This window comes from Panthera tigris, chromosome C2 (genome assembly GCF_018350195.1).
Source record: "Panthera tigris isolate Pti1 chromosome C2, P.tigris_Pti1_mat1.1, whole genome shotgun sequence".
NCBI classification, from domain to species: domain Eukaryota; kingdom Metazoa; phylum Chordata; class Mammalia; order Carnivora; family Felidae; genus Panthera; species Panthera tigris.
Genome location: NC_056668.1, coordinates 123573816 through 123586683, shown reverse-complemented (window position 1 = coordinate 123586683; position 12868 = coordinate 123573816). Strand labels below are relative to the sequence as shown.

The window sequence follows — 12868 nt, the reverse complement described above, 5'->3', positions numbered from 1 at the left end:
AAACGCTTTAATTTCTTTTATATCCTTCACAAACCCCCTCACCCCCTACTTCTCCCTTATGCCACCACTCCATCCCTCTTTTTCTTCATAGGAAAGTTCACTCATTCTGATTGTTACCAGATACCTTCAATAAACTTTTCAGGAAGACTTACTGTGTGTCAAACTGAGAATTCTGAGCAAGACAGTGAGAAGGCAAACACATAAAATGATTAGGCAGCATATAACACTTCTTATCACCTCTCTTTCCTGAAATACTTTTTTTTCCTTAGTTACCCTGATGCCCAAAGGTAACTCCTCTTTTCCCTCTTCTTTCTTCCTCTATCTGATATCTGGAAGGTCTCTGGAGTTCGGCCCTTCTAGTTGTAGGCCAATTATCTCTACATGGCTGATGGAAGGTACCTAAGCACATGTCCATACATGAATTCATCATCTTCCATCCCTCTTCCCCAAACCTAGCTTGAAATTGGGCTATTTTTGAATCCTCTCCTTCTTTCAGTATCTGCAGCCAGTTAGTCTGGACAATTCCTGTTCATCTTTGCCATAGTTTCCTTTCTTTTGGCTCTAATGCAGGACTTTGCAATCTCCAACCTAGACTACTACAACTGATTAGTAACTTGTCTTTTTGTCTCTGGGTTTAATTTCTTTGATCAGAAATCCTGAGCGGGGGGAAGGGGGTGGTTCCTGCTATATAGTAGCAGAACCCAAACTCTTCAGCCTGGAGTTTGAGTCCTTCACAAAGTTCCAGCACACCTCTCCATATTGTCTCTTAAGACACTTAGCATCATCATTTTGTGCACTCTACGCTCCAGACCTCTTGGACTACTTGCTATTTTCAAATATATTCAGTTTTCCTGCCACCATGCTTCTCTAACTAAAATACCTTTCCTTCATCTCTACCTATTAAAATTCTATAGCTCCTAATAATCAAGTTTATAAGTTACCTCCTTCATGAAGCCTTTTTGGTCATCCCCATCTTCCTCAAAGGAAACTAATCTCTTCTTCTACCATGCCCACTTGGTATCCTATTTGCCCCACCATTATAGCACAGACCACAATCTGCCTTCTATTTTCTATGTATGTTTCTACCTACCCAGCTAGATTATCAAGTCCATAGTGGCAGGAAACATGTTTTTACTCATCTGTGTATGTTCTATATTGTTTTGCCCAATGCCTTTGTAACTTTTAAAAATAGCCATAGTGGTTCCAACTCATGTATTACTAATAGGGTTAATTCACAATTTTTTAAGCTCTGTATCTCAAACTGAAAATTAGCTTTATTAAAAATCCAATAGAGAATTTCCAGGTCATCAAATTCACACCTGAATTAGCTTGACTTCGGATGGCACATAAATTCTCCCAATACTTCTCTTTCTCTTGCCCTCTTACTCACTCAAATTGGCTGATTTCTGTTCTTGTCTTCATTCCCTTTCCTCCTTCATTCCTCTCTTATATGCCTCTTTCTCCCACTATAATCATCTCCCTTTCCTTCTTTTAGTTCTTCCTTACCCCTATTTTTCTTTCTTACCCGTTTTTCTTTCTTTGCTTCTCTCTTTTTTAAATTTATTCACACCTAGGAGAGCCTTGGTGGCTCAGTCGGTTGAGCATCTGACTCTTGATTTTGGCTCAGGTTGTGATCCCAGGGTCATAGGACTGAGCCCCACATTGGGCACCATGAGCCTGCTTAAGATATTCTCTCTCTCTCTCTCTCTCTCTCTCTCTCTCTCTCTCTCTCTCTCTCGCTTTCTCTCCCATTCATGCTCTCTAAAATTAAATAAGTAAAATAAAATAAATAAAATAAAATAAAATACAATAAAATAAATAAAATAAAATAAATAAAATAAAATAAAATAAAATAAAATAAAATAAAATAAAATAAAATAAAATAAAATAAAATAAAATATTGGGGTGCCTGGTTTGCTCAGTTGTTAAGCATCCAACTCTTGATTTTGGCTCAGGTTGTGATCTCATAGTTCATGACATCAGGTCCTCCATCTGGCTCCATGCTGACAGCAAAGAGTCTGCTTGGCAGTCTCTCTCTCCCTCTTTCTCTGCCCCTTCCTCATTCATGTGTGTGCGCTCTCTCTCTCTCTCAAAAGAAATAAACTTAAAGAAAAAAAAAAAAAGTAGGGCATCTGGGTGGCTCAGTCAGTTAAGTGTCAGACTTGGGCTCAGGTCATGATCTCACGGTCCATGGGTTCAAACCCCACATCAGGCTCTCTGCTGACAGCTCAGAGCCTGAAGCCTGCTATGGATATTCTGTGATTTTCTCTTTCTCTGTCCTCCTCTGCACTCTCTCGCAAAAATAAACATTAAAGGGGTGCCTGGGTGGCTCAGTCAGTTGAGCGTCCGACTTCGGCTCAGGTCATGATCTCACAGCTCATGAGTTCAAGCCCCGGGTCTGAGGCTGACAGCTCAGAACCTGGAGGCTGCTTTGGATTCTGTGTCTCCCTCTCTCTCTGCCCCTAACCCACTCGCATTCTGTCTCTGTCTCTCTAAAAAAGAAAGAAACATTAAAAAAAAAATTTTTAAATAAACATTAAAAACTTTTTTAAGTAATAAAATAAAATTCATTTACACCTATCTCTATATATTTATGGTATCTTAATTTTAATTTTTAAAGTTTTGTCCTTTTTATTCCTTCAAAAGGATGAAAATTATATATATGTATTAGCTCTTAAATAATTATCAAAATAGTCTTAACTCATTTCTAATTTATATGAGAACTCATTTATTTTTATAGTAAAAGAGAAATATAATTCTATTATGTAAATACATAAGACTAGTTAAAATTTAATTCATTTATCCTATTAAATGAAAAAAAAAAACATGGTGCTACCTTTTATACAAAAAGATGAAATACGGGGGTGTCTGGGTGGCTCAGCTGGTTAAGCGTTCAACCCTATTTTGGCTCAGTCATGATCTCACAGTTCATGAAATCGAGCCCCACATCAGGCTCCACGCTGACAGCATGGAGCCTGCTTAGGATTCTCTATCCCTCTTTCTCTCTGCCCCTCCCCTGCTTGCACTCTCTCACTTTAAAAAATAAACTTTAAAAAGGTAGGGAAAAATGAACATAATAATGATACTGCTTGTATTTGCTAAAAATAACACTAAACATTTAAAATTACCCATAGGGGAAGTAAGGAATAGGGTCAAGGGGACAGAAATGAAAACACAACTTTCTGAATACGAATAATTAGTTTTGACTTTGGAATCATATTGATGTCTTACATATTCAAAAGTAAAACAAATATAAAAAAGCAATCCCTAAAAATTGAAAACAAATTTAAATAAACCTAACTGTATATTAATCTGGTGACACACACGCAAAGAAATATTTCAAGATATTTTACAACACTGTATTTGACTCCATCCTAGTAGAATACATTATTGGTGTCTAAGATAATTGCAAAGAAATTTAAATTTCATAAGTAGGCTTATTGTTAGCAGTAATTCTGGTATTATTTTGAAACCATTTTCATATATTACACAATAAAGCAAATGAATAAGTATTATATTATTGTTAGGAAAAAGGATTTCTAGCATAAAAGAAAGTTACAAATGTAGAATCAGACTTTCAATCCTGTAATGTTAACTTTAGATGGAAAAAAAAATTAAGGATTTGTTTTCTCCCCAGAAATATATATATAATTCCCTGCACTCTTCACTAAAAAGTCCTAAAATCAGTGACAACATAATAAACATTATAAGCATGACAAGCAACCCCAACATCCAGACTGTGGTCTCTAAAAACCATTCCTAACTAAAAGAAATGTCTAATTAATTAATTTTAATTTTAATTTAGTTAATTCTAAATGTTTAGTGTTAGCTTTAACAAATATCTGAGTCCACTTCACAAAAGCGCTCTGAGGCAAAAAAAAAAAAAAATTAATTAAATAATAATAATGATAATAATAATAATAAAGCACAGAATGTGCCTTCTGCCTAAAAGTAAGAAATTTAACAAAGATTAATGCGGTTGGGTCAAAAGGATATAATACCAGCAGGAAAAAGTTCCCACCTGCTGAAGACAGAATAATTTTATTATTAAAATACTTTTGTTAACAACTTTAGAAAGAAGAGAGATAGCCACAAACAAAAAATCTTACTGCTTATCACTGGAAATCATAACAGCATCAACTTCTTACGCTAAAAAGTGAGAATTAAGGGGCGCCTGGGTGGCTCAGCTCGTTGGGCATCTGCCTCTTGATTCCAGCTCAGGTTATGAAGATCTCACATTTTTTGAGTTCAAGCCTCTGCTTGGGACTCTGTCTCCCTCTCTGCCCCTCCTCTGCTAGCTTTCTCTCTCTCTCTCAAAATAAATAAATTCTAAAAAATTTTTTAAAAAAGAAAAAGGAGGAAGTAAAATGAAAAAACTGAACATTAATTCTATCTTCCCTGTAACAAACCACATAAGGCAACTAAACAACCCACAGTCAATAGGAAAGATTCTTTTTTTATGAAAGAATTAAAAAAACAAAAAACAAAACAGTAGAATTGAAAAATCACTATTTTGCAAAATCATCAATTAGGTGAAACCATTAGATGAAGAGATGATGGGGAATTTTATAGCGGAAAGATTACATTACTATTTAACCCCAACAATCTAGTATCCCTAAGAGTAAGTCAACAAGACAATATGTGCCTAATATGTTACAATTAGAATCAATTACCACCTATGGAAGTATTTTGCCAAAAATATTTTTTCTTTTTTTTTAAGTTTATTTATTTATTTTGAGAGAGAGTGAGTTTATTTATTTTGCAAGACAGAGAATCCCAAGCAGACTCTGTGCTGTCAGGGCAGAGCCTAACACGGGGCTCCATCTCACAACTGTGAGATCACAGCCTGAATAAAAACAAAGAGTTGGATGCTTATATGACTGAGCCACCCAGGCACCCCTGCCAAAAATATTTGTATCTAAATTTAGCCCTAATTTCCAGTTTAGAGGAAATACAGGAAACAGAAGAGTAAGTTAAATGACATAATAAGAAAGCAAATCTAGCATAAACCAGTTTCCAAGACAAATGACCAGTTTCTTCAACAAGTCAATGACATTTTGGGGGGAAAATAAACAGGGAACAAAAGGAGGAAGACTCCTCTAGTTTATAAGAGATATAACCACTCCCAAGATAAAATGTGTTTTAAAAAATGATAATGAATAAAACTACACATATGAATTTATGTAGGAAACATTACTGTCTATCCAAGATGGTATGAGGAACTCTTTTGCAGAGATAAGCAAACACTCTGTTTTGAGTGACAATGCGCTCTTCCTCCTCTTTTGTTAATCTATAGATATCCTTTTGCAAAGAAGCAATGGTCTCTTGTTGCTCCATTTGTTTTTTCTTATAATGCTGACATTTTGCCTGTAAGAAATTTTTCAAAAAAACATAATCACAATATGTACCTCTAGGACATGCTGCCCTAATAACATTGTACACAGCTTCTATCAAGATGCTTCATTTGAGAACTTTTAACAACTGTTTTCACATGGGTGCAAGCTCCAAGGACATTAATAAGTCATAAACAGAAAAAAAAAAAATCAAACAATAGGGAAACTATAATTAATTGGGTCTATTCAAGTTTGGGTAGTAAGTAAAGGAACTCAAGTATGTCCATAAAAATGATATAATTTCATAGATGAAAATAATAATCAGGAAACAACCAATATTAACAAATTGGATTTAACAAAAACCAGGATTTAAAATTCAGTTTTCTTTTCTTTCTTTTTTTTTTTTTTTTTGAGAAAGAGCATACATGCACACGTGAGCTAGGAAGGGACAGAGGCAGGAGGAGAAAGAGAATCTTAAGCAGGCTCCACACCCAGCACAGAGCCCAACAACAGAGCCTGAAATGTGACTTGATCACATGACCTTGAGATCACACCTGAGCAGAAATCAAGTTGGATAGCCACCCAAGTGCCCCTAAAATTCAGGTTAAGTGATCAATGATAATTCAAGATTTCAGATAATTTGATCAATTTAGGCACTCATGCCATATGAGAGACAACAAACTCAGAGGAAGTCCCTAACAAGGATTTATTATTAAGAAATAATATATACCCCAAGATTTATACAAAGGAATATAAATCTTGGACACTCTCTTGCTTGTCTTCAATGAAATATCACTGGCCTGGTTTTCTCTTATTCCCTACCTTCAATCCTTCAATGTCCTTTGAAAGCTCATTATCAACAGCACTATCATTGCTGTTATTAATACACTTTTCATTAAACTCAGTGAGAAACTCCATCCCCACCTAACCTGCCTGTAACTAAGACATACCATTTTCAGAAGAGAATGACTTGTCTAAGCACATGTTCACCTGCCCATAGTGTCAAGTTTACTGAGACTTAGATAGCCTCAAGGGGAAAAGGGGACTCAGCTTCTGATACTACAACATCTCCCAGTAACCAGTGATCATCTGCCTCAGCCCCCAACTAGAAGTCAGGCAGTTGCTCTAGAGCCAAGTGATAAATGTCCCAGTTCCACCTCTATCTATACATTAGCAATGAAACCAGAACTAATCATCAGTTTTGCAAGGTTGCAGGTGTTAAGAGCAATATACAACCATCAACTGTATCTCTCCTAAGTCATTCTATGAGGCCAACATTATCCTGATACCAAGCAAGACAACACAAGAGAAGAGAACGACAAACCAATATCCATTATACACACTAACGTGGATAATCTCCGACAAAACTCTAGCAAACCAAATTCCTTAACATATTAAAAGGATTGTATACCAGGACCAAGCGACATCTATTCCTAGAATGCAGAAACGACCCATCATATGAAAAATCAATGTACTACACCACATTAACAGATTGAAAGAAAAAAAAAAAAAACATATGATCACCTTAATTGATGTAGAAAACGCATTTGACAAAATCCAACACCCTTTCATGATAAAACACTCAGCAAACCAGGAACAGAATGAAACATTCTCAACATAATAAAAGCCATTTATGGGGCACCTGGGTGGCTCAGTTGGTTAAGTGTCCGACTTTGGCTCAGGTCATGATCTCACATTTCCTGAGTTTGAGCCCTGCACTGGGCTCTGTGCTCACAGTTCAGAGCCTGGAGCCTGCTTCAGATTCTGTGTCTCCCTCTCTCTGCCCCATCCCTACTCATGCTCTGTCTCTCTCTGTCTTAAAAGTAAATAAAACATTTTAAAAAAATTTAAAAAGCCATTTATGAAAAACCTAGAGTGAACATCATACTCAATAGTGACAGACTGAAAGCTTTTCCTCTAAGATCAGAAACAAGGCAAAGATGCCTGCATTCGTTAATTGTACTGGAAGTCCTTATCAGAGTAATCAGCCAAGAAATGGAAATAAAAGGCATCCATTTTAGAAAGAGGTAGAAGTATGTTTGTAGATGATACGATGCTATATGCAGAAAACTTAAAGTGTGCACAAAAAGAAACCTGTTAGAATAAACGAATTCAGCAATGTAGAAACATACAAAGTCAACACAGAAAAATCAATTGCATTTCTTGTTTTTTAACTTGTTTTGAGAGAGAGAAAGAGAGAGAGAGAGACAGAAAGAGAGAGAGCATGCGTGCGAAGGAAGGGCAGAGAGGGAGGGAGAATCCTAACCAGGATCCAGGCTGTTGGTGCAGAGCCCCACATGGGGCCCAATCTCACAAACCACGAGATCGTGACCTGAGCCAGGACCAAGAGTCAGATGCTCAACCGAATGAGCCACCAGACACCGCTCAATTGCATTTCTGTATTTACAATGAACAATCCAAAAGGGAAATTAAGAAAACAATTCCATTTACAATAGATCGAAAAGAATAAAATAGAAATAAACCAAGAAGACAAAAGACATACATTGAAATTATAAAAGTTGCTGAAGGAAAGTGAAGACAACACAAATGAATGTCAAGACATTCTGTATTCATAGACTGGAAGACTTAATATTGTTTAGAGGTCAATACTACCCTAAGTGATCTAGAGACTCAATGCAATCACTATCAAAATTCCAATGACATTTTTTTTGCAGAAACAGAAAAATCTGTCCTAAAGTTCATATGGAATCTCAAGAGATCTTACACAGCCAAAACAATCTTAAAAAAGGAACAAAGTTAAGGTTCTTAAACTTCCTGATTTCAAAGCTTATCACAAAACTATAGTAATCAAAACAGTGTGATACTGGTATATACCAACAGAGTAGAACAGAGAAAGCCCAGAAATAATCCTGTGGATACATGATCAAATTTTTTTTCAACAAGGGTACCAAAACCATTCAAAGGGAAAAGAACAGGCTTTGTTCAACAAATAATGTTGGGAAAACTGGGTATCTACATATTAAAGAATTAAGTTGGACCCTTATCTAACACCATATACAAAAATTAACAAAATGGATCAAAGATCTAAATGTACAAGATAAAATTATAAAATTCTTAGAAGAAAACATAGGACAAAAGCTTAGTGACACTGGATTTGGCAATCATTTCTTGGAAAAGACACAAAAAGCACAAGAGAAAAAAAAACCAGATAAACTGACTTTCTCCAAACTTAAAACTTTTGTCTATCAAAGGACAACCAACAAAATAAGAAAATATTTTCAAATAGTACATAGGATAAGAGTCAGTATCCAAAATAAACAACTCCAGGGGCGCCTGGATGGCTCAGTTGGTTAAGCATCCGACTTCGGCTCAGGTCACGAACTCGCGGTTTGTGAGCTCAAGCCCCCTATCAGGTTCTGTGCTGACAGCTCAGAGCCTGGAGACTGCTTCAGATTCTGTGTCTCCCTCTCTCTGCCCCTCCCCTGCTCATGCTCTGTCTCTCTCTGTCTCCCAAAAATAAATAAATGTTAAAAAATAAATAAATCAATCAATAAACAACTCCAACAACTCAACAACAAAATCCAATAAAAAAACAAGAAAAGGACTTGAATAGAAATTTCTCTAAAGAACATATACAAATGACCAATAAGCACATGAAAAGATGCTCAACATCACAGACCATTAGTAAAATGCAAATTAAAACCAGAATAAGATACCACTTCACACCAATTAAAATGGCTACTATTAAAAATACAACAAAAATCAAAAATAACAAATGTAGGTAAGGATGTGGGGAAATCTTGTGCCTTGCTGGTAGAAATGTAAAATAGTGTAGCAACTTCAGAGAATATATTGCAGTTCAAGAAAAAATTAAACATAAATTTACCATATGACCAAGCAATTCCACTTCTGGGTATATAACCCAAACAACTGAAAGCAGGGACTTGAATAGACATTTGTACATCCACGTTCATAGCGGGATTATTCACAATAGCCAAAAGATGAAAACAATCCAAGTGTCTATTGATGGATGAATGGATAAACAAAATGTGGTATATACACACAACAGAATGTTATCAGGCTTTAAAGAGAAAGGAAATTCCAACATGCTACAACATGGATAAATCTTGAAGACATTACGGTAAAATGAAATAAGCCAGTCACAAAAGGACCAATACTGTATGATTCCACTTATATGAGGTAACTAGAATGGTCAATAATAAGACAAAGTAGAATGATGGTTGTCAGGAGCTGCAGGGGGCAAAGAATGAGGAGTTACTGTTTCATGAGTATGAAGTTTCAGTTTGGGAAGATGAAAAAAGTTCTGTAGATGGATGGTGAGGACAGTTGCACAACAGGAATGTACTTAATGCTACTCAAGTGTATACTTTAGAATGGTTAAGTTTTATGTTCTGTATGACGATATACAACAAAAAAAGGGCGAAAATCAATTTATCTCTATAAACTAGCAATGAACATTAATAAATTAAACAGAAAATCGGGGTGTCTGGCTGGCTCCATCGGAAGTGTGTGCAACTCGATCTCAGGGTTGTGAGCTTGAGACCCAAGGTAGGTGTAGAGATTAAAATTTTTTATTTTTATTTTTTTAAGATTTTATTTTTTAGTAAACAGTCATCTACAATACATCTATCTACAATACAATCATCTACAATACCATTAAAATATTGGATACTCAGAGCTAAATCTGATAAAATATGTGAAAGGCCAGAGTACCCCAAATTACAAAACACTGCTGAGAGAAATTAAAGACTTAAATAGAAACAGCATGTTCATGGATCATAACATTCAATACTGTTAAGATGCCGTTCTCCCCAAATTGATCTATGTATTCAATCCCAGCAGGCTTTTTTTCTGGAAATCAACAATTAGAAAATTCACAAAGAAATGCAAAAGACCTAAAATAGTGAACACAGACAGCATTGACAAAGAAAAACGTAGGAGACTTACAGTGCCTGATTACAAGATTGACCATAATCAAAACAGTGTGGTACTTCCATAAAGACAGATACATACATTAATGAAACCAGTGTCCAGAAGTAGAGCTACACATAGAACAATTCATTTCGGCTAAAAGTACAAAGGCAATGTGGCAGAGGCAGGATACTCTTTCTAAAAAATGGTGGTATAACAATTAGATATTATAACCTTGAGCTAGGAATCATTTTTTAAGATACAAACCAAAAGCATAAGCTATTTTTTAAAAACCTGATAGAATTAAACTTCATCAAAATTTAGAACTTAAGCTCTTTGCAAACTACCAAAAAAATGAAGACAAGTCACAGGCAGTTTCTTACAAAGTTAAATATATGCTTACCATACAACTCAGCAATTCTAGTCTTAGATATCTACCAAAGAGAAATGAAAGCCTATGTCCACAGAAACACTTGAACACAAATATTCATGAGCTCTATTTTTAATAGTCAGAAATTAGAAACAACTCAAATACACACTAACAGGTCAATACACTGTGGTATATCCACACAATGGAATACTTGTCAGTAATAAAAAGTAATAAACTATTGATACAACCAGCAACATGAATGAATCTTGAAATAATTATGTTCAGTGAAAGATGATTAGATATCAATGATTTTGATAGGGTAGTTAGATATGAGCTGGAGGTAAGGATGGTGGTAAACAGTGCTTCCAGTTTCCCCACCTTCCAGGGCTATCAGATCAAGAATAGCAGGTGCTCTCCTTGTGAGTCTGTGGCCTGCAATAACCTAGAACTTCATTATACTATATTTTAACTGCAGTTTCAGTACCCCTCACTCCCGTGAGGGAAAACAGCCATGACAGTTCTGGCAAGCACCCTGTAGGACCAAAAACTTCCCCTCCCTATTGGAGGAGTCCCTTAAATGACTAGAAACCTCAGTCAGAGACCACTCTAGCCACTACCCGTAACCTATGCAACCATAAAAAGAAAAGATAGCCCTAACTCCAGTGCCATTGCCACCTTGGGCCTGCCCGCTGTCCCATCTTGACAGCATATTGTCCTATTTAATAAACTGCTTTGTGCTTGCTACTTTCTTCTGGCTGTCTTTATTGGAGTGCGGATTCTTATATAAATCTTTCATGGGGAACCCAAGAACTAGACCTCCATTCACACAGCACACAATCTCCCACCAAGAACAATTTTAATAGCCTGTGCCACATGAAATGTCCATTTCCTTCCTATCTCTTTCCTCCCTATTTAGATTTTAGTACATATAACCCAGTAATGTATTCTGCATGTCTTGCTGACTTTAAAAAAGTTTAGGTCTACAGACCACCACCAGAAACTCCCAACTCTATATGCAACACAATGGCAATAATTAGTATCTTTCAGTACTCACTCTAAATGTCAATGGACTCAACGCTCCAATCAAAAGACAGAGGGTAAGAAAATGGATAAGGAAACAAGATCCATCTATATCCTGTTTACAAGAGACCCATTTTAGACCCAAAGACACCTTCAGATTGAAAGTAATGGGATGGAGAACCATCTATCATGGAGTAGCCATACTTAGACAATCTAGATTTTAAAATAAACATTGTAACAAGATGAAGAAGGGCTTTATAGCATAATTAAGGGGTCTATCCACCAAGAAGACCTAACAATTATAAACATCTATGCCAATGTGGAGCACCCAAACATATAAACCAATCACAAACATACAGAAACTCAGTGATAATGATACCATAATAGTAGGGGACTTCAACACCCCCACTTACAGCAATGGACAGATCATCTAAACAGAAAACCAAGGAAACAATGGCTTGAATAATACACTGGACTAGATGGACTTTACATACATTCAGAACATTTCATCCTAAAGCATTGGAATACACATTCTTCACAAGCACGCATGATACATTCTCCAGAATAGAGTACATACTGGGGCACAAATCAGCCCAAGTACAAAAAAGATCAACATCAACAAGTACAATAAAGATCAAGATCACAATGAGATACCACCTTACACCTGTCATAATGACTAACGTTAACAACTCAGGCAACAACAGATGTTGGCAAGGATGCGGAGAAAGAGGATCTCTTTTGCATTGTTGGTGAGAATGCAAACCGGTACAGCCACTCTGGCAAACAGTAGGGAGGTTCCTCAAAAATTAGTGCAATTACACTACTAGGATACAAAAATGCTGATTCGAAGGGGCATGTGTAGCACAGTGTTTATAGCAGCGCTATCAACAATAGCCAAATTATGAAAGGAGCCAAAATGTCCGTCAACTGATGAATAAAGATATGGTATATATATACAATGGAATATTACTTGGTGATCAAAAAGAATGAAATCCTGCCATTTGCAAAAATGTGGATGGAACTAGAATGTATTATGCTAAGCGAAATAAGTCAGAGAAAGACCAACATCATATGATTTCACTCACATGTGGAATTTAAGCAACAAAAGGGAAGGAAAAACAAAGGAAGATAAAAACAGAGAGGGAGGAAACCATAAGAGACTCTCAAATAGGGGTGCTTGGGTAGCTCAGTCGGTTAAGCAGCCAACTTTTGATTATGGCTCAGGTCGTGATCTCATGAGCCCTGTATGGGG

At 36.2% G+C, this 12868-nt stretch overlaps 1 protein-coding gene across 5 annotated transcripts in view; it reads right to left on the bottom strand.

Annotated features, from left to right (window-relative positions):
• Window positions 1–12868, bottom strand: part of CEP70 (centrosomal protein 70) — a 69848-nt gene that overhangs the window by 36917 nt on the left and 20063 nt on the right. For all 5 annotated transcript variants that reach the window (XM_042956322.1, XM_042956319.1, XM_042956317.1 and 2 more), the window contains one exon: window positions 5198–5367. In XM_042956322.1, the coding sequence (XP_042812256.1) occupies window positions 5198–5367 (170 nt within the window). The remainder of the gene's footprint in view (window positions 1–5197; window positions 5368–12868) is intronic.